Source organism: Oryza sativa, chromosome 9, assembly GCF_034140825.1.
Source record: "Oryza sativa Japonica Group chromosome 9, ASM3414082v1".
Lineage (NCBI taxonomy): Eukaryota > Viridiplantae > Streptophyta > Magnoliopsida > Poales > Poaceae > Oryza > Oryza sativa.
Window position 1 is genome coordinate 7,932,567 of NC_089043.1, and position 23,304 is coordinate 7,955,870.

General features: G+C 40.2%; 1 protein-coding gene across 2 annotated transcripts; it reads right to left on the reverse strand.

Moving 5' to 3' along the window:
• Nucleotides 1-342: 342 nt before the first annotated feature.
• On the reverse strand, nt 343-21,776 carry LOC4346497 (auxin transport protein BIG-like). 2 transcript variants are annotated; one of them, XM_066303868.1, is made up of 14 exons: nt 21,346-21,776; nt 19,437-19,543; nt 19,068-19,233; nt 12,951-18,973; nt 12,127-12,744; nt 11,851-12,031; nt 10,409-10,643; nt 5,759-10,297; nt 5,428-5,650; nt 4,903-5,304; nt 4,012-4,155; nt 2,644-3,669; nt 2,015-2,518; nt 343-1,404 (listed from the first exon to the last, which is right to left on the reverse strand). In XM_066303868.1, the coding sequence occupies exons 1-14, from the start codon at nt 21,569-21,571 to the stop codon at nt 592-594; spliced, it is 15,207 nt and encodes a 5,068-aa protein (XP_066159965.1). In that variant the 5' UTR covers nt 21,572-21,776; the 3' UTR covers nt 343-591. The 2 variants fall into 2 exon arrangements, with proteins under 2 accessions (XP_066159965.1, NP_001409634.1); NM_001422705.1 differs by lacking the exon at nt 21,346-21,776 and having other exon boundaries at nt 425-1,404; nt 19,437-21,271.
• Between the last annotated feature and the right edge of the window lie 1,528 nt (nt 21,777-23,304).

The following is a 23,304-nucleotide window of genomic DNA, read 5'->3' on the forward strand; positions in this document are numbered from 1 at the left end:
ATATTGATCAATCTTCTGTGTTAGGTTAATTAATTATGTGGCCGAGCATGAGCATGCATGGTAGCCAGAACAGTGACCATAGACGGTAGTAGTACGTAGTAGTGGGTAGACCATCTGATGATGCTACAGCAACCGATTTTTAGTTATTGGTATTGATCCACTGATTTCGGTGGATCATTCAATGTGCGAGCTAGCGAATCAGATCGTCTACGCTTAATTAGACGTACTTCATCAGCGCCGCGTTGTAACTTAAAGGTCGAGCTGATCTTTCATTACTAGGTCCTGCTATAAGTTAATTTAGCAAATGTGCACTTCTTTTGAGTTTTGACGCTAGACAGGCTCTTGTCGTCAATAACTTCATTTACGGTCGTTGTTTCACCTTCATGTTCTTCAATTGCAGGTGGAGCAAGGAATGTGAATGGAGGCTGGTAAATGCCAGGACAAAAGCTAGCATACAAACCTTGCCCAGTTTCATTTTACAAGGAAGAATTATAATGTTTACAGCTGCCACACAAAAGCTGACTATCCTTACAAACATACAGGCGCGTGGCAAAGTTTCAACACAAATTGTAGATCCTCGGAAAACTTCGTTCAGCTCTTTGCACCGTGTATGATCGCCCGGACAAAGTCTTCACATGTAGTGTGGCCACCGGAGAACACATCTGGCAACGCACCCATGACATCGAAGGCCTCCTGCAAGTCCTCAGATGAGGTCATGTCTTCGAGCCATGAGAGCACGTCTTTGGAGAATCCTAGCATCTCCTTCATGTTCCCCAGCTTTTCTTTCATCATAATCTCCCAAGCTTCGAGGTTACCACCACTTGATCCGTCCTTCTCACCGACCTTTTGCGTGCCAGACGATTTGCCTTTCTTGAAAAATTGCTGCAGCTGCTCAATCAAACCAGTGTACACCAGCATCGGCTGGACAATGGCAAAGAGCCTCTTGCTGTCGTTTGAATCGGCGGATGAACCTTCATCTGATCGGACTGCAGAGGAAGACGTGTCGGCAGAAAGCTTGAGGGTGGATCGTCCATGCTTGTGTTGCATGTAAGCATGGTAGATGCCCCTCTGCAGGAAAGCGGGGCGGTGCTGCAGCCAACTCTCATAGGACTCAGACAGCAGAGAATTGACCATCATGAACTGTACAGTCTCCTCCGAGGAACCTGAACCACCACGAGCTCCAGATAGAGCTGAAAGTCGAACAGGAGATTCTGGAGTTGAAGGCGAAGAGGACAAGTACGAGGTAACAGCCTTGGCCATGACATGACGCTGCTGGTTGGCACTTCCATCTACAAGATGAGAAGCCATTTGGATCATGAAAGGAAGAAACCGCGAGTTGCTCTCCCTACCCCCACCTTTGCAGTCAGTGCTGAAAGAAGCGCCTGTTGCAAACCTGGCCAACATCTAGTGAAAACAAATGAAGTTTGATTAGTTTTGTATGTGCAAGAGGAATGTACAATGATTACCTATGAAGGAAAATGCCATAACAACAAAATGAAATTGACAGGTCCGATTTGCTGCTCTCAAGTTACCTCGTCACACCAAATAAACAAGAATTGAATGCCATCAAGTATCAACCAGTTTTGCCTCCATACAAGGCAATGGCATTTAGGCTAAAATTGGAATCATATCAGAGAATAATATGCCCTACAGCATGCATTCTATACAAAGCATAAAAGGAAGACCATAAATTACAGATATTTCAGCTTTTGTTGTCAGTAATGAAGCAAAACATGTCACTTTGATGACAAATTTATCTTTGATTTTCACGAAGACATTAGAGTTATTTTGTTAGCCAGGCATAAAGAATTTTAGAGTTTTGCTGTTGTCATAAATATGTTCCAGATGGCATCCCCCACAGTTCTCAGCAAAAAATAAAATAAAGCAAAAGCTCCAACGAAACATAAGAAACTAGAAAATGCACTTTGTAGGGATGTAATAATGGCAGAATGAATGAAATGGAATTCCATACAATGTATACACGAGGAAATAAGACGAAGTCACTGCCACGTACCAGAACAATGTCATATGTTAACAAGCGAAGGCGACTTCCATCTGCTCGTCCTAGAGAATTCAATTGGTCCCAATACTGGTCGAGACATCGTGTGTACTGCCCAGGAGGAACAGATGGCCCCCTCAAGGGAAAGATACAATTACACAGTGTCTCATTATTTCTCAGGGTAGCACCATCCCATTCCTTTTTAGGATTCTTCAGTGCAGCATCAGCTCTTTTAGCCTCCTGATGACATTGGTAGTGTATGATGTTGAAGTGGCTAACAGTAGTGTAAACACAGTCCCCACGGCCACTGCCTGAACTAGTGGCACCCAAGTTCACCCGTTTACTAAATGCATAGACTCCTAACATGTCAGTCGGCCTCAAAGTATACCCTTCTCTACAAACCATGCATGCTAACCCATCCTCTTCTTCTTCCACATCATCCAAGCCTTCAATTATAGGCTGAGACACAACAATACGTCTACCTCCATCAGAAGCAAATTCTTGTCGCATTCCTAGCCCCTGGTATACAAAAAGAAGGTAGCAAAACATATTAATTTGTGCACATGCAGAACAGGAGATCAAACACTTATACAAGAGTACAAGACTCTGCAAATAATGAATGAAACCATAATGGCAACAGTTACCTGGAGTAGCATTTCTCTTTTCTTGAGAGCACGGCGTCGCATTTCATCCCTTGTAGCATGTCGGAGCTCTTGAATCTTCTCTGCCAAGAAGCCATCACCATTATTTTCTTTGTTGGCAAGGGTATCCAAAAGATTTTCTGCTCTTGCACCAATTTCATTTTCACCAGGCACTCCTTCTAAAGCATGCAGCAATGGCAGAATATCTTCTTCATCGACACACTTTTGTGTAGGCAGATCACCCTTGGCGAGCCCCTTCAACATTGAGAGGATGAGTGGAATGGAAGGCAGTTTTAACCCAACTGTCCATTCTGCACTAGTCCTAAAGCTAGCCTGCCCTGCAGAAGCAAAGCTTTCCCTCAGATGACCTACAGCTGCTTTTGTAATGCCCTTCTCTAGAATAATCTCCTTCAGCCTTTCACCGCAAGAACTTGTCTTGAGTGACTCTGAGACTCGAACAAAGTTTTCAACAGCAGACCTCTGCATTGATGCGTTTTTGCTTAAAGTTTCATCTTTTGGATTTTCCTCGTGTTGTTTCTGCAACTGGTCAAACTCACTCCAGTTCATAAGGTAGGGCTCAAAATGCAAAACAAGGGCCTCCATGGCTGCTGGCTCCCCATACGTCAAGTTAGGTAAGATCCTTGCCACCATCTCCTCGTTTCTTTGTTGCTTGTTTGATTTTTTGGCACCATCAGGAGGGCACAGCCTCTCAAGAAACATGAGAACAATTTTCTTTGCCTCCTCACCAGCACCAGTCTCCTCAGTAGTAGTTGTAAAAACACTTTGGGCAATACTTATGTCACTCTCATTAGCTTCCATTGTAAGACTTTCTACAATTAATAGAATACCCTCAGCTGGCTCCATCGCATCTACTGAGAATGCACGTCTGGCTGTCTCAAGTAGCAAACCCAATGCACCCAGGCGTAATAAAGCACATCTATTTTCACGAATTTTGCAACAATACTTCAGAAGGTTAAGGACTGAACCCAATTCTTCCTGGTTTGATCTTAACTCATCTTCGCGTAGGCTCTGAAGAAAAAAGGATTTTGAGGGCATAATTAGATTGTCAAGCCTCATTAACAATAGAAGGATTAGATCAGAAAATTCAAATATGAATCCCAACTAAACACAATATAAGCCTAAATTATAAAATATTATTAGTACTTAATTGTTCTCAAATTTATAACTTAGCATGATCATATAAGACCAACTGACCACCTACGTAAAATAATATTCAAAGATATAATATTTTTTCAGAAATATCTTACAAATTATTAAAAATGTGCCTGCATATATAAATCTGTACAGATTAATTGATCGTAACATGTTACACGGGCAACAAAAAAAAGACCGATATCTTAACATTATTACCTGAATCATGCTTAATATAATTTCAAGGCCTCCACATTCCCTTACAGCACCTGCTATAGCAAACTCAACTTCAGGATCTTGTGATTCCTCCCTTTCATCTTCTAACTCTTTAATCATAGGTTCAGTAGCTTCACCATCTAATCCCTGATATGAAAATAAACATTCTCTTTCAACACAGATAGACCAGAAAAGAGGCAGAAAATCACACAAATCACCCAAACACTGTCAGACAGCCTCACAATATGCTTCATCAATAAATATACGATGGGACCCTAGAATTCAGATGCACTGTGCACTAGGTATGAATAATTATGTTGGGAGAGATTTCTTTCAACAATGGAGATAATAATCCAAGGCAGCACAATTTTCTTTATAGTTGTAAAAGCTAACACAAGACGGAACAAATTTACATTCTTCGTTTGTGTAAAAACTAAGAACAAATTTACTGAGTATAGTGCATTTCCGATTATAGTGTTACTTTAGGTGAGTGTTGAATAAAATATACCTAGCAGTTACTGCTATTCAATATTAATGAGTACATGCTAGGTCAATGAATCCCCTTCCTTTTATTGCACTTGAGAAGGAAAAATGACCAAAATGCCTTCCAGTAATATTTCGTGTATGCAAAACAAGGTAGAAAGAGGTGGAAGAAATATACTGTTTGTAGGGATATTTTAGGGAAGTTTACCTAGAAAAATGTGAGATGCAAAGTATATGCTGAAGGAAACTATGGTCAATAATGCCAAGTAAACACAAATAGAGGGAGTAATAATTTGTTTGTAGCCAAGGACCAGCATTAGAAACAACTAGGATGATATTGAAATTATCCAAACTACCGATGTGCAAACGAATTGAAGGCACTGAAATCGAAGTATAGTCCTCATAACTAACCTGCAATCTGTAAGTGACTGTCATTGGCGGACAATCTCTGACAGATGAAGCAGCAGCAGACAGTTGGCTAGCATTGGACAAAGAATGTTGAGTTTGACCATGGTGCTTTCTCCATACTTGCTCATAGACTTGGGAGATGCTAAGGTCAAGTGAAATTATATTCCCAGCGACCAGTAACTCCATACCATAGTCATCTTCTAAAAGACCAATCAAATCAAGTTGATGGCATATTTTATTTTTCACATCTCTCATCAGTGGGCCAATCTCAGCACTGGAGTATGGATTCCTTGTCATAGAGCCCCTAATGAACTCTTCTTGAGTATGTGCTTTGTTTAGAATTAAGAGATAAACAGGTTCTGGCTTTACTGGGCAAATTAAATTGCAGAGTTGCTCCAAAATGAACTGCAGAAAGGTCCCAGATAAGATAACAACAGAAACAAATAAATTTAAGTTTGTTGTTAGAATTGATAGAACAGAATTTAATTAATCACAATATAATATAAAACAAGAAGTTCAAGATTATACCAGAGATGTCCGTCTCTTCTTTTCCTTCACATGCTTTTGCAATCCAGAGATGCAAGCACGAATAAATTGACGTTTGTTTGCAGTACTCTCTACAAGCAAGCTATCAAGAAGGTCCTTCAAAAGCCTATTGCAGTCATTAATTAACTTTGTCTTTTGCACAACTAGCCCACGGATAACCAGAAAAGCCTCCAGCACATCAGATAATAAATTATCACTCATAAATCTGCGACATATGGGAAATTAAAGATACAATGAGAAAGAACTGCATGGGAGCGGATGTTCCACAAACCAAGAAATTAGGGTTGGACATGCAGGGTATATTAAGAGTTACCTTGCTCTAATATTGGGAATTTCAAGAAATTTGTTGAGAAGCTCAACAAGCTTGTGAAGAATGAATCCTTGTGAAATGTCAATGCTAAGGCTTCTCTCCTGTGATTCAACATTGGACACTTCTTTTGTTATCAAAGAACATAATGTGGTCAAACAACCACGAACAGTTAAGAAAAGACGTGAAGCTTCTGTATCAATCATTGTCCCAAGTAACTCAAAGTACTCTGCGGCACTTTCACCAGCTGACAGTGTTCTAGGGAGTAACGACATAAGCAAGTTCAATAGTTGAAACTGTCTGGATGAGTTTGATGGGCATAACAAGCTTATGAGAGTGCATATTTCAGATCTTATTGACTGAGAACAAGAACTTAAGATCAAGTCTGAGACCCAGGAGCCCAAGGCAAATTTTGAGAAGTCACCTTTAGATGACTTTCGACATGCACGACGCTTCCACCTCAGTCCATATTTTAGAACCAGGTAGTCAGATTTTTGTGAATCATGCCGTGTTTTTTGCAGTCCTTTCACAGCTTGTGATACTTTATACTGCCTCCTCACAAAATCAAGATATGATGCACCGCTCTCCCATTCTGAATAGCTGAGAAGTGAAATATCCTGTCGTCTTCGACTTCCATCTGGAATCTTTCCTGATAACTCAGACTGAGTCTTGGAAGTGGAAAGATTAGTTACTGAATGGCCAACTGTATCATCATTCTTTGCCTGCATCAAGCTAGATTTTCCCATACCAGGCTCTTTTTCCCCAGAATCAGATTTTGGAGGAGTACAAGCCTGAGAAATGATTCTCAAACAAGGGAGAATAATATGCTCTGAAATTGCAGGATGCTTTGCTCCAACTTTAATAGAAGAAAACAACAACTGAAAAGCAACACGAAGCCTTGCCTCCCAAAACTCATCCACAAGGGCACATGTCTCTGAAAGTAGAAGTAACTCTTCTCGTGTAGATTGTGAAATATCCATGGAGCGATGGTGCTCAAGACAATACATCACCTTCTTCTGAATCAGGTTATTCAGTTCCTGCACTGCATCTGCATCACCTTCAGAGAAGGAAGAAAGCACAGCTCTTGCAAGAGTGCGTGCAGTTCTAGGGCCCTGATGAATGTTGTTTTCAAATAATTCTGACAGAATGCCAGCACTAACAAGTTGCTTCCTGCTGGTTGCATGCTTGGACAGAACTTGTAATAACTCCAAGCATTGAGTTACAAACGTGGTACTACAGCCATAGCAACTACTTGGAGACCTTGGTATTGAACAAGCCGGTAATGCATCTGTATCATTAGAATTCTTCTGGTGCAGATATGTCATTAGAACACGGCGCAGTCCTTGTAATGTCTGAACACTCTTGCTCACTGAATCAAAAGCTGCTTTGCACTTTTCACCATACAAAACACCAAGAAGTGCAATTTTGCGATTTACTTTGCCTGTAGGCCCAGGGAGAGACACCATCATCTGCTGGACAGCATCTTTCTGTTGTGAATCAATCTCCTGCTCACCTATGCTTGATACAAGTTTAATGAGAGGCTTCTTAAATCCCATCAGCTGCTGATATCGCCTGTGAGCATTTTCTGATTCTGACTCAATTGCTGTCAATCCTTTCCTCATATCATCATCGTTTTCCATGTTATCGAATGAGAAACTTGGTTTTGCCATGAAATGGAATTCAAAACGACCATATTTACTGTATCCACACTCATTGCAGAGGAAAGAATCAAGGTTTTCATAGTTAATATTTCTGCATTGTCTACATTGGTATGCATTTTCATGACAATTGCTACAGATGCCATGCTTATCAGTTACAGACCTGCTACACCGAGGACACTGCAATGACTCAAGGGAAGATGCTTGAAGATTTTCATAAAATGAATCAAGCTCAATCATGAAATTGCATGCTGTGATTGGAATGGGGAACTCAACCTTCAATTCTGTCTGATTAAATGTAAGATGGCAGCTTTTAGCACGCTTCCAGAGAGACCAATTATTCTTCAGTTCTGACAAATCTGTTACCGGCCTGTTGTTGTAATATAGGTTAAGTACTTTCACTGACTTTGACTTGCGAGCATCATAAACATTCATTGTCACCGACTGTATAGTAAAGCTTCCAGTACATTTCACTATTATCCTATTGTCAGTGAATTTGGTCTCAGACTTCAAACTTTCAAGCTTCATTCTCGAATATGGAACATCTGGGCAGCTGCAGGTAACACAAGGCTCACTTTCCAAGTAATAGCCATCAAACTCCACTAAGCAACTCAGTGTATTGTATATACGGGAATTCGGATGATTTGCCAATAGCTCATTTTGAGAATGAAGTGTGTCGAAAATGCAGCTTACTACATCAGATGTTAAACATTTATTCAGAAGTTCAGTGTCACTTTGCTTTGCAGTAGAATCATTAGCTTTTCCTAGTAAACATGTCATGAGATCAGTGTACTCAATGATGTTCTGTCCATACATGGGTAGATACTTGACCTTCTGCAGTAGAGTTGTTAACATGTTCTCCTTAAATGAGCTCTTTGCATGGTACCACAGTCCAAATAGAACACTTTTGGCCTCATGGCGCACACTCGTTGAGTTCCATTCCAACAAGAATGTATCAACAAAACGTTTCAAGACATCACCATCCTTACCAGTAAACACTACCACAGCCTGCTCCATGTCCATGCAGGATTTTTCTGAGGAGCCTTCAGAGCTATCGTCACCTTTCCGCTTCTTTTTTGAATCTGATGACTGTGAACCAGTCCTTGTGGAACTTCCAATATCTCCACTCTCTGTTTTCTGTGCATTATGGTTAGCATCTTTTCCTGAATAGAATGCTAGATTTAAAAGCTTGAGAGTCTGAACGATACATTCTTCACTGAAATAGTAGAAGTTATCCATTAAAAAAGGAAGAAGATCTGTGTGCTTCAAGCAAAATTTTTGCCAATTTCTTGGCCTTGATGCAGCCACATCACAAAGAGTAGACAAACATTTTATAAGCTTAACACTTCTCTCATAGGGCACAGGATTTCGAAAACCTCCAGACTTATTAATGATTTTATGAAGTTTCTTGACTTCATGTGAATATTGCCATGAATCCCTGACACTGTAATAATGAGTCTTGCTGCCACACAGATGAAGAAATAGCCTCCTTGCATACCTCCGAACAAACGTTGTATGAGCATTGCTGATATAACTACAAAGAACATCTTGGTATCCATCTAACTTTAGATCCTTGGTGTTGGGAACCTTGCAACTTTTATCCTTATCAGCTGATTTTTCCTTTTCTGGTCGAACCATGCTATATACAAGCCTGAATGTATTCTCCAACAACAATTTGTAGTAGTCCATGAAAAGATCAGTGGGATGGGACTTGGCATATGAATCTGAGAAAAAGGGAGAGAAGTTTCCCGCTGGTAACTCTCTCCGTACTGTCAATAGGGATCCACAGCCTGAACTAGAAGAGCCACCTTCACCATTTATGGATGATGACTTGAAAACATGAACAAGTTGTTGCAGTATATCCATCAAATAGTTCAGAAAGGATTGCTGCCTGAGGGCAGAACAAGCACGAATTAACTGGGAAGCAAACTCATTTTTATCATGGTCATCATTGGAGGATTGAAGAGTCGTGGTTGATACTTGGACATGAACAGGACCTTTTTCTGTCAAATCAGAGCTCCCACCTGACTTCGAATGAGAGCCATCAGTCCCAGGCTGATGCCAGTTACGGAACATAAGTGTGAAAAACATGAAAACAAGGATAGATACTTCTCCGAAAGAACAACGTGTTTTCGCAGGAAATGGTTTACTTATATTGATTTCATCTATAAGCCACTTCACAAACTTTTCTAAATCCAAATTTTCAGGTTTTGTGCTATCCATGAAAGGTCCGCCAACTGCAGATGAAAGTCTGTAAAACAGCTGCATTATAGGTATAGCTCGAGTGCCAGCAGTGGTCTCCATCCAGCCACTAAGCTCTTCAATTAAACGACTAAGTAGCAAAGAGTTAATGGCCCGTTTTGATGCAGAAATTGATACTGTCCTTTGTTCGGTCATGGAACCATGGAAATCTACAGACTCACTTGCATCCAGTACATGAATTGACGATGGTGAGGTCTGGATAGTTCTATCAGCAGGAGCTTGAAGGACACTGGAATCTGTTAGTTCATCAACAGAGAAATGAATTTCATTTCCTTCTCCCCCAAATGTATCAAGCTCAATTGGTATTGCTGACATGGGATGATCTCTTGAATGTGGTGCAGGTAGACGATCTGCATCAAGTATCTCATAGCATGTTTCACACAAGTCAAAGTCTGGACATATGTTGCAGTGCCACCTTCGCCTAAGTATTGGAACAGTGGAACAACCATCACAACAATATTGCACTGAGGATGTGGCAGGATCTTCTTCAATCATGACCTGAGCATTTCCAGTGGTTGAATTTGAAGCAGCACTTGCTTTTGCATGATTGTCAGGAGCATCATCATTAGCAATCATTGTCTGCTTTGGGAAAGGGACTTGGAGAAATCGTGATGAAATAGCCAAACTGCAAAGGCCAGCCAAAAAAAGAACATTGGAAAATGCATGAGTGCTTATAAGACTGAGACAATACTAGAATATGTCAAAAATCCTGCATAGGCAATACAAAAAAGACCACCTGCTTGAAGTCTGGACTGCTTCATATGGCGCAAATAGTAACTTCTTCAATAAAGCAACTGCAGGTGCTACTGAGACTCCAGATTTTTCATTTGAATGTAAGGCCAAGCATTCAGCATAGCTATAAATAAATTCCACACAGGGTACAACTAGGCTATTTATCCTTTGCGTATCTGGCCTGTCTAAATCCAAAATACCCCAGAAAACTTGCATAAGACCATCAACTAGTTCAGTGCCTGCATAAGGATATATTAGTGTTTAGAATTTAGCAAATATGCCAATTCTACCAGCCATATGTTGATACAGCAATAACATTCCTAATGATAAGAAGATTGCATTCACAATGTTGTATGCATATATATTGCAATTGGAGTTGCATACATAAGTTGGCAAAGTAGCACACTCAAGCAAGATAAACCAGCAACAGTTAATTCAGTGCTTGCACATCTTGGCAGTTACATACGATTCAAACTGCTGGCATACTCGTGGATATTACCCAACAAGCCTACTTTTAAAAATCACTTACCCTAGCTTTCTTGTGACATTAAGGATAGCAACAGCTTAACCAGAACAGGAGACATACAACGGTTAACATAAAGAACACAGAGTATTGCTAGCTTGTTGCATTGAGTGATTGAAAGATATTAATATACTCCATCAAGAATTCTCTGTGCATGCACACAGGACACAACACATGACAATTTGCAGCATATAATCATTAATTACAGGACTACAGCAAATCCGTTGAGTGTATAGGTTTTTACGCGAAAGAATCAAGGGAAACTTTTCTTTCTCCTAGCTGCTTTTGGCATTGAGAGAACTTACAAAAGGACTTCTTTTGTATGATTTTTAGATGTATGAAATCGATCAAATCAACAAGATCTTCAAAGATTATCAATCCCATCGCTTGCTCTTCAGCTTATTAGTCGCTGCCAAATTTTGAATTTTAAAACTTAATTTTGGAGTTGATTTTATGATTTTTTTTCCATTGTAGTTTATGTGCTTATTATAATCAGCTGTAAGCGAAACGATGGGGCTGCATAACGAATGTTTCATTTGGATTGGCAAAGATTCAGTATGACTAAATTGATTCTGCAAGACCAACATCCTATAACACTTATGATAAAGTTCATAGTTTCCAGTAAGAATGTCACTGTTTTTTTTTTTTGTGTCTACTCCCTTTACATATAATTTTGGTCCATAACTTTTTGTTGTGTATTGGTAAAAGATTAACATTATCATAACGGAAGTAATCATGATGAATATGTCAAAATCTCTCTCTCATGGCCAACACTGATGAAATGATGATTGTAAATAGTAGTATATGAATGGTCAAACTTTCAAAATATTAACTAGAATGCATAAAAAGAGTAAGAATTTCATGATTCAGATAAAGGAAATCATGACTCTTTTCTTCAACAAATGTTGGAGTGAAATTAATACCGTGGGTCTCAAGAAAAGAAGCCAAGTTTGATTTCCTGTGCACAGCAACTTTTGACACTGTGTGGATCTGGGCTATGAATTCTTTTGTAACCCAACTGGATGCAGCACCTCCAACTCCTATTCTTGAAGTAATTGATGGAAGTGATTTTATTACCCCTAGAAGGCGCATAGTATCCTTAACCTGGGAAAAAGATTAGAATAGCTTAAAAGTGTGACCACGAATAAAGTAAAAACAATAGTCCCATATAAATATTAAGAACCATATACTTGGCATACATGATAGTATATTTCCTTCTTCGGGAACACAGCCTGAAGGACACGGCATGCAGCAGAATGTAACAGAGGCTCCCTGTCACTCTGAAAGATTGTTTCCAGCAAAGATCTGCATTTTAGATTGTTAAGTTCCATGTCTGCATCGATTGTGTCCGTACAGAAACCTGGTTGGCAAAGCAGGTATATCCGTGAGAGGATCCTGAGAGCATCTGCCAGAACCTGCTCCTGGATAGGAGCAGCTTGCATCGTTTGAGCCTTTTTTCCAGACTTTCCACTAGCAGAACTACCACCTAGGACATGCGCTTCCATATCAAGTGCAGCATCCATTTTTTCTTTCCATCCAAATTCATCTTTGGCACGACCATACACTTCAATAGAATCTATCCGAGGAATAGATGAACCATCGAATGTCCGACCAACAACAATTGTGAATTCTTCGTCAGCCAGAAGTGATTCAGCAGTAGTGAACGGAATATCATACCAAGATCTCATGCCTTCATCCAGCTTAATGACTCTATGAAAAATTGTGATTTCTGAAGGGATATTGCTCGCAGATGTGTTACCCACATGGATTCGGCAACCAACCATGACAATATCAGGGTTTGGGTTTGAAATAGTCACCTACAGAAAAATAACAGAGTACAAATAAGTAATCCATTGTGAAGTACATAGTAGTACTTCCGTTTTTTCTTTATTCGACGTTGGTTAGTCGTCATCTAAATAAAAATGGAGGGAGTAGTAAAACATACGCATAAGCTAGCCCCATGCAAATGCAAAATAAAAATCACAGGACACCAATGGGCTAAACAAGTCATGTAACTTTCTACCTTGAAACCAGCGGATGTCAAACTTTCTAAATAACCATCATCTGAGCTTAATCTTTGCTTGATGCTTTCAGAATCACTACTTTTGGTTGTGTCACTATTGAATTTCACATCACATGTGATACATGTCGTCTTCTCAAAAAAATCAAGTGGAAATTCTGGTTTGGTGCCAGCATAAGCTCTACTACTAAGGATACTGCTGCCCAACTTCTTTGTCTGTTCTGCAGTAAGGGTTGTTGAACTATCACTTCCATTAGGTGTATGTGAATAAATGTTAAGGCTTCCATCATCATACAAAAGAAGACAATGAGCTTTATCTTTGGATAAAGGCTTATATGCAGCAATACCAACAACTGGAGCATTTGAACCACTTGCATGTCTCATGTTATGTGCAAACAACTCGTGAGGACCCAAAGATACAGCAAGAGGAGAGTTTGATTTAAATTTTGATAGGCAAGCAAGGGCCCCACTGCCAGCTATTAGCTCTCTCCAACGGTACAGGCCTGCTGGTTTCGATTTACCGTCTTGATCATTCTCACATATGTAGGACAATTCAGTAATTGACGAGGAATCGCCATCCAAGCGCCCCATGTAAGTTGTGCCATCTTGATGAGACACAAATAGAAGCCTGTAAGTTGATGAGAAGTACAATGAGAGACCTTTGTGCATAGATACTGCATCTTTCACCAAGACTGTATCAGTCAATGTTTTCGCACCAACATCACCCGCCAAGGCAACATTCAACCTATACAAAAGGCCTCCTTCAGAAAGAACAAGAAGCACCAACTTTCCCATTGAGGAGGGAACAAGCGTGGCATCAACAATTATATCATCAGCCACAGTAAAATAATGCAACGGGCTAATGTTGTCCTGCGAGAGATCATATATCTTCACAAACTTGTTTGTTACTACCATGAGTTGTACCTGAGAACCTGGAACCCACTCCACGCAACGAATATATGCTCCTTGCAGAGCAAGTTCAATTGCAAGCCGATCAGTTACCTCACCACGGCTATTTAATGTTAGTACTTGACAATCCTCATACCCGGCAACAGATAGGTAATGTTCCACCAATGGATTGAAAATCAAATGAACAATTTCAAAGCGAACTATGTTCCTGGAGAGAGGCTTCACATTTGTTTTGTCTGCTGTAATAGGAGCTGCAGTAGGCTGTCCAATAATTTGTCCCACATCAAATATAGCTACTTTATCCCCTTCTCCAACAGCAAGCTTACCTCGAATGCTGATACTTAGCAAGGATTTAGTAAGAGACCCATTTGCAAGATGCGACTTAAGTTCCCTTGAATTTGGATAGTCTGCTTTTATCTTCAGGTCCAGCGATCCACTTTTGAAAGCTTTCTTCAGTTGAAAAATATCAGAAGCTTGTGACATGGGCATTTCACCTCCTAAAAATACTTTCCTGTCCTTCAAAAGATTCAGCTCTCTTTGGCTAAGTATCATTGGAAGCAACTTCTTGCAGAGTTCAAGCATTCGAACTTCAACATCAAGATTTTTAAGAAATACAGGAAGCTCATCACTGAAGCCTTTCGGCACAGATAGCTTGATACAATTCTCAGCTTCAGTTGAGATGTCATCTTCAAAATCAGAACCACTGTCTGCAACAGGCTCCACATCCTCATGATAAGGCAATATTGGCTGGAAACTGCTCGTGACAGGAGGAGATACACTAGAGGTACCAGTAAATTTCCGAGGTTTCAAGCACTGACAGCTGCTTCCCCTCACACCACCAGCTCCACAATCACAGAAGAAACGGCTTGACCGAGAATAAACAACACGATGCCCTTGATGGCACACCTTGGCACAGACAGAACAGCAACCCTTGGAAACAGTCAAATCACATGTATAGCAGAAGTACCAATGCTGTTCCATGAAATTGCTACCACTGGATGTAAATGTGCACACTTTGGTTGCAAGAGCTCTTTCACTGTTTCCATCCTCTTCCTCATCTCTATCAATACTGACCAATTCCCCATCAGATGTTCCATCATCTTCATCTTCCTCGCCGGAGCTAGCATCACAATCAACAGTGGAATTACTTTCTTGATTGGTGCGAAGAACAAGACTGTCTGAATTCTTCAGTTGCTTTGGGATAAGAGATCCTGAACCAAAACTGTTCCCAGAACTTTTAGAAGAAAGCCTCTTAAGTGCACTTCTGTTTGATCCAGCATCACCAAACACTGACTCCACGCAAGTAAACAGAAACTTCAAAGTATGAAGCAAACCCTCATTACCAACCATGTTCTCCATCAGTTTCAGCGTTTTTTCAAAGAGCTCTTTGAAATGTGATTCATCAGTTGAGAGTTGAGCAATAAAATGGAAATGTGCTTTAACAATCTGAAGGTCACATGACATGAATGCTTTATCAAGTAATAAAAGCATTGAGTCAAAGAGGTGATGCTGAAGCTCTTTGGCAAGTGTCTCAGATGAAGGGCAGGTAAGGCGCATAAGAAAATCCATTGTCAATTCTCTTAGGGCTGTAGGACCTGATGTAGTACTATTGGTGCTTTCAATCTTCATAGAATGACCCAATGTTCGAAATTCTAGCCAAGAAGAAAAGCAGGACACGTCCATTCCAATAAATTTGTGTTGCAATTTCTGCTTAAGATCGGGACAAAGACCATCACCTAGAATATCAGTAAACAAGTTAAGAATCTTCAAATTAACCTGCTCAGACTGGCATTTGTCCAGTACATCAATAAAAACGGACATATCAGCCTGCTCAAGAGCAAAAAGACTGTTTGCTCTTTCAGGTGCTCCTTCTGCTTCACCAAGAAAGAATTTGAACACATTTGTTTTAGATCGGAGGTCTTCCACTAGATCAACAATGGTAAAAACTATAATTTCTTTCACCTCATTATCCATGATTTCTTTCGAGTTGATGTCTGCCAGGTACCCTTCTAACTGCTTAAGAACAAACAAGTCGCTATATCCAGCCAGATCATCCTTCTGGTCAATTAGAGACATAAATATAGAATCACACAGCTTGTGAATGGATGTGAACATTCCATCTGACTTTATAGTCATTATCATACTAAGTAGTTTAGAAATAACACCCACATCAACTAGATCTCTGTCATTGGGCTGCATGATCTTTATACATCCATTGAGCATGTAAATGATCTCATTTATCACCAGAACACAAGAAAGGATAGCACTGTTATTGGAGGCAGAGTTCACTGGAAATCCATGTAACAAACACTTCAAGAGAAAGTATTCTTTCCGCCCATCACCCAATTTCGTAGCAACTCGATCTATCCTTGATGAAAGGTCACATATAGGCTCCAGCATTCCAATGTTTGAACCAACTTTCTCAAAGAGAAGAGGATGCTTGGATTTGTCAAATGCAGAATGTTTAAGCAGCCAGGAAGGATAACAATGATCCTCACAAACCCTCCCTTTCTCAACAACAAATGAGATAAATGCTTCCTTAAAAGCATGAAGATAAGTCTCCAACAGTGATGACAAAACATGTAAACAATGTCCACTATTTTCACTTATGAATGTAAGCAAACTCTTCCCAAATATCTCTGCATCTTGGACCACCTGCTTTCCCTGCAAATCAACATCAGGTTTCCCACTTGTTTGGTGCCCCCAAAAACCAGTATTAATTAGAGACAGAATAAGAGAAAGCCATGCTCCTTTCCTGAGGAAATCCCAACTTTCTAGAACACTTGGACCACAGAGAATCTCAGACTGCAACAACTTCAGGAATCCAAAAATTACAGAAGGCAGATTGGCGTCCAAAAGTGATGAAGCATCATCACTTACACTGAGAGCAAACGAAATGAAAAAGTTTACATCAGCGAAGTCAGGATTCAACAGACCTTCATATCCACCGCTGTAACCTATACCAGAGAGAGTGCTCCAGCAAATCAAAAATAAATATCTCTCCGCAATGAGATCCTCAGCCACTTCAGCTTTCCTGCCCTTCCAAACACCAAGAATTTCAGAAATGTTTGAGCCCAAATTAGCGAAGTTCAAACCCAAAGCTTCTAGAGCAGACTTGTCAAAGTAGATTTCAGCATGAGCTGGAGTCACGTCAATCAATTGAGGGAACAAACTACTAGTTGAAGCATACTCCTTGACAGTATCAGCAAAAATGCCCTCCACAACTTCAGCTGTGAAGGATGGCAAGTAATCATTCATGGAGCGTGACTGACCTTCTTTCAACAAAATATCCCTCATTCTGGATCTTAACCTCATAAGCAACCATGACGGATGTGTTACCGGATACAACAACATATGCCGCAAGACAAGCAGGAGTCTTGACAGGAGTAAAGCCCATCTTGTGAGTCCAGATGCATTTACTCCAAGTGGAGGCTGTCTCATTTTCTCTAGGGAGGAAAGTACAATATTGATCAAATCAGCCTTTTCTGGCCCAGTGGTTGAATGGAATGCCACCAAAAGAATTTCTAGATGGAAGGCACAAGGAAGAATTCTGCAGAAATTATTCAAATCTAATGAGCTGGATGATTTATCATTTGCTTTCTCCAAAAGATAACCAACATACTGAACAAAAACTTTTCTTCCAAGATTATATATTGAGCTTGCCCCAGAGATGATAGCACGTGCCACTAGAGCAAGCGTATAATTGTTGTAAGTATACATCCCATTCTCAGCATTAAACACTTTATCCACAAGATCCTCTCTTAAAGATGCCGGGCATTCATGGGAAATAAGGAACATCTGTAGAAGTTCAAAACAGGCTGTGTTGATATGCAATGAGTTAACCTCAGAAAGAGATGTTGTAGCAATGCTTTCATCAGAGCAAAAGGCTGGACATTGAAGTATTGACAGAAACTGTTCCAAATGATTGCTGTGGAACTTCCTGCAAGCATCCACATATATAGCAGTGCACCATTCAGGGGAGAAGATGGACATCTTCATAAAGCATATCAAATCAGCAGCTAATTGAATAGGGCCATGCTGGCTGCTCGAAGGGCCACTCCCTAGAGAAATTGGCTGTTCAACACTGTCAGCTACTCCTGTAGAGCGGGCTTCAGCAAATAGATTACCAAAAAGTGCTTCTTCCTCATGACTAGCCACAGACTCCAACTCTGAAAGAGTAACTTGCTTTGTGCAACTCATCTGCGGCTTCTCAAGTAGAGGCATTGATTTTACTCCCTCTTCATGGAGGAAAAAGATGAGATGTACCAAATCATCCAACCATTGCTCTTCTGAAGGGAAGATTAATTGCAGATACTCCTCAGATGTGTATTTCTTCAGCAATGGCACTTTCTTTGAACGAGCATGGCAAGACAAACCATCTGTCTCGGAATTGCATGAATAACCTAGAACATCTTTGCCAGGTCTGTCCCTGTCAACACGACTTGTCCAACGTTTGGTATCATTGAGAAGTTTAAGCACATATTGAACAATGTGGGGTGAGTAAACTAAAGGGGGCATCAAGCAAGCAGCAGATCTGTCATATTTCCATTTTTCTGGGCTGAAAATTTCCAACAGGGAAGCAAGTATGCATACTTGTACTGTACAACAAATATCACTGTTGCAGAAGATAATATGAATTAGCTGCAGAAATTCGTCAAGTATTTGCAGCAACACAGTTCCAACACCATCTCCAGAAAACACTCTGTCATGGTTAGCGAACTTGAACTTAAGTTTAAACAAGACTGGCAGACTATCAGTACATCTTGCTACTGAACAAAGCATCATCGCATCAGAAGCATCACAAGGAAATTCCATAGCCAAACCATGTACTAACTTCAAAATTCTTTGGCCAAAAGACAACCTCATATTAAAGTTGGTATCTTCTATCACATCCAAAGCTGGAGACTGGCAAAGCTTCTGAACCAATGTAAGAAGGACTGGTATGCAATGTAGGTGAACAACTGCAAAATGCTGTGCTATTGACACCATGCCGTTTGGGGATGCTGTGTGTGATGATTCAGTATTCTCTGCAATAACATAATCTTGCTGTAAACATTCAGGTGATAACGTCAAACGAAACCGTTGCAGATCATCTCCACTATTTGAGCAATTGAAGCCTGGTTGTGCCATCAAAAAACAATCAGCAAATAAAGCACCAACATTCCATAAACCTTGAATTGCATTTTAAAGGACAAGTTTCCAAGAGTTCACCTTTTAAATAGCAGAAATACTTCTCTTGTGGGCTGATACGCTCAGAATCAACTTGGACAGACGACCACTGCTCAATAACATCATTTACGACACTGGGTTCCAACGAGTAAACCTTGCTGGGAGTCCCTCTAAGCAGCACGCATTCCATGAAATAGGCAACCTCGTTCTGAAAAGATGAAAAACATAATAAAAATAATAATAATGCTACGTTAGAGAACTTAAGAAACTCCCCAAAAATGCAGACTGAAGTAAAAGGAACATGATCAGCATGGTGATATTACATCATATTGCAAAAGGTAACAACAAAGTGATCTGTTTTAGGTCAACACGATCATTTCCCAAAAAATAAATCAAGCATAAAGAACTTACCAGTAACCCATAGTCTTCACATGCATATGATGATTTTTCGAGATACAATAGACAGAATTCCAAAGACCTCTCCACAATCTCCACAACCGTTGACTCCACTTGCTCCACTGATAACAAAACGTGCAAAGGTAACATAGAAGGTGATATTAAAACCTTGCAGGTTGCTAGACATTCGTTTATCGAGGACATGATAGACATGTCATGGTGACTCTTTCAAGGTGTTCCTAACGGTTAATAAAAAGCACATAGACAGTGAAATGCAGGGGATATGAGAAATGCTTTAGTCAATGAGAAAATGACTACAAAAGGATTATTGCCGCATTTTTTTCAGTACTAACATCATAAGTGACTTGAAGCTACAGTACTTTCAATGGGAACCATAATACCATATGATCTGCATAAGTGACTCATAGCTTTGGATAGAAAGACATTCTGCTAAATATAAAGCACAAAAAGAAAAGAACGATGTAAACTAGAATCAGAAGCAGCAATGTATTTACTCTAAGGCACCAACTATAGATCCACGCTTAAAAGAGACAAAGATATACCTAAAACAAAAGTGTAACGCCCCTCAATAAAGGATGGTGGTACACTCAACTCAACTACAGTGCTGACTTCACATTTCATATTATTTTCGAAACCAAATGGAATGGATGGATCAGAAGTGGAAACTGGTAATTGATTGTTTTTGCGCATTCATGGAAGCAATATATCAAAAGACAAATTTTGTAATGAATGTTCAGAAACCTTAAAGCTGTCAAGAAAAATTACAACTACTAACCAAAGTCAATAAAAAATCTGCTGGTCATAGCAATAACCAATTTTATTGGCAAAAAGTTTCCGATGTTGGCAAGTTTATTCTCAAATGCAAACACCTTAATCCTAATTTGAACATGGAACAGGGAAAGTAAAATTACCAACATCACAAGTAAAAATATCCAATCTCTAGATAATTCCCACTGATTGCTAGTCATCTTATCAGGCAATTCAGAACCAAGCTCAGCTAGTCTAAAGCTAGTTACTACAAATAAGAAAACTGGATTTCATGCATCCCTAGGCATAGCAAAATGTGTTGCATCACTAGGCATAGAAAAATAAGTAAAACAAACATGTACAATGCATGCATGTGCATACCAAAAGTATCTAAAACGCAATTATAGAACTTATACGAGTAAATAGATTGTAGATAAATATTAACAAGATGCACACACTGGTGATCATTCGTGACCTTGCAGCACCTGTAGTACTCGTGCTAATGCAACACAATTTCACAATGTGTGTGACTATAATGAGGCACGAGAAAGGCAATTGGAGAAGAGTAAAGAAGTGGATAGAGAATGCACAAAAAATGAACGGTGTTGGGCTTCCTGACAAAACATGAAAGCGCTGCTGCATCAAGAAAATATATATCAAACAAAGGGCCTCAAGAAAATATATCAAACAAAGGGGATCAAATGCCCTATTAGATAATCTCCGGAGATAGCATACAACCAAGCAAAGAGAGGAAGGGATACAACAATTCAAGTTGGCAAAGTTGATCACCAAACAAGATATAAAACACATAAAACCAAATACTAATACTAATAATAAAAGATAAAAGGGGAGATAACTAGGTCGGTTGTTGTAATCAACAAGAACAACTGGTCGTGATTTCACAGGACCAACTCTCAAAACCAAGCGAACCCTGCTTCCTAAGAAAAAGTACTACAAACAGCATCAAAACCAAGCCAACAAGGCAGTACCAGCAGGAGCGCATCTCATGAGCACCAAGCTTTTACAGCTGCAAGATCAGAGCCTAAATCCAAAACCCTCACCGGCAACGACCAAAGAATCCAAAACGGGAGGGAGCAGCGAGCCACCCAGAGCTAGGTCGGGATCGCGGGGGTGGAGGGGGGTGGGAACACTCTACCTGAGGCGGAGAGGACCGCGGAGACGACGGCGCGCGCGGCGGCGAGGACGGCGCGCGCGCGGGCCGGGTCGGCCGGCGGGCCCGCGGCGAGCGCCCCCGCGAGGGCCTCGAGCCCCGCCCGCGCCGCGGGCCCGCGGAGGCGGCGCGCGGGCGGGTCCCGGTCCCCCGCCGCGGCGGCGGGCGGATGGAGGAGGAGGTCGAGCAGCGCCGAGATCTCCGCCGCCATACCGCGGAGACGGGGATCTCCGATCGGCGGCGGAGCCCTAGAGAGACAGCGTGTCCGGATCGATCGCCCGCGGGGAGCAAGGGTTTTACTTACACTCCTCCTCCAGGTGTTTGTTCTAGAGAGAGAAAGAAGAGAGAGAAAGAGAGAGAGGAGAGATGGGCGTGGGGAGGAAGAAAGGCGAGCGACGATGATGACGAAGAGCCTCGTCGCCTCCACCGGGGTTGGGGTTAAAGTATTTTCTTTATTTCTTTTCCCAACGGTAAGATTTCTTCTTTAATAATTCTAAAGAAAAGGCGGTGCTTGATTTTTCCTGTTAGACTGTATACTGTATAGTATATAGTACGTATTTTGTAAGTCGGTTGTGATGATATTTTTCTGTGTTTTTCACTATAGCCCTTGCGAGATATCTGGGTCCCATTCATTGGATGCTCAACTTTTTTTTCTATATTTGATGATGGAGTATCAAATAAAATTGTGATTCTCTTTTGAGAGGGAGATGGTAGAATGTTGTTTATTTTAAAATTCTGAAAATAACTATGCTACTCAAAAGAGTATAATAAGTCTTCAGCTAGATGTGCAAATTTTAAACAAAATGGTTCAAACGTTGGAGAAGATTTGTAAAATATAAGTGTGTTTTACACAATTTATTACTCAACGTTTTTCAAACTTCTAATAGTGAGGAACCTATTACATTTAGGCACTGTTTCGCGAAAAGAAAATTTTTTAGATATCACATCGGACGTTTGACCGGATGTCGGAAAAAGTTTTCAGACACGGATGAAAAAACTAATTTCATAACTCGCCTGGAAACCGCGAGACAAATTTATTAAGCCCAATTAATCATTCATTAGCACATGTGGTTTACTGTAGCACTTATGACTAATCATGGACTAATTAGGCTCTAAAGATTCGTCTCGCGATTTCCATGTAAACTGTGCAAGTAATTTTTCTTTTTATCTATGTTTAATACTCTGTGCATGTGTTCAAAGATTCGATGTGACGTTTTTGGGAAAATAAATTAGAAAATAAACAAGGCCTTACAACATAGTATGGACACCGCGTAAGATATCTATTTCCAACTATTTACCCTATATTAATTAGGAGTATAAAATTACTCGATAATTATGCAAGTAGACCCTAGTAATTTTTCTTCTCAATTCACCACTGACTTCTGTCAACCCTTCATCTCCAATGTAGTAAAACTTGGATGCAGGTCATCTGCTGTAATACTAGAGAATACTATTTGCACAGTGATCGAGTCTTGTGCTATAGTGATTTGCATTAGATATATACTGTAGCCAACCGTGTCTGATTTTACTATCGACCTCCTTTTTATTGTAGCACGCTGGTTTACACCGTTGGATGAAGATCTAACGCATCAGAACATGAGCTAATGCAGCACCTCTGCGTTTTCTCCTTCAGTGCAGAGGATCCCATCTGTAAAACTCTTGATTTGCAACATGTACGGTTAACCAAATTCAGTGTTTAGCTAGTAGTGCTAAATTGTAATGACTTATCTTGCATGGTCACGTTCCTCATACAATGATTTATAGAAAGTTTGTATATTTTGTTCTCGTAAGTCGTAACTAGATAAGTTTAAAACTATCAGAGTAAGAAAATAGTAATGGGATTGTAGATCTTTCATAGTTAAAAACTTTCGACCATTATTCTTCTTATTAATAAATGATGCGCAGATGTCATGCACGTATGAAGAAAGAAAACTTTTGGTCATT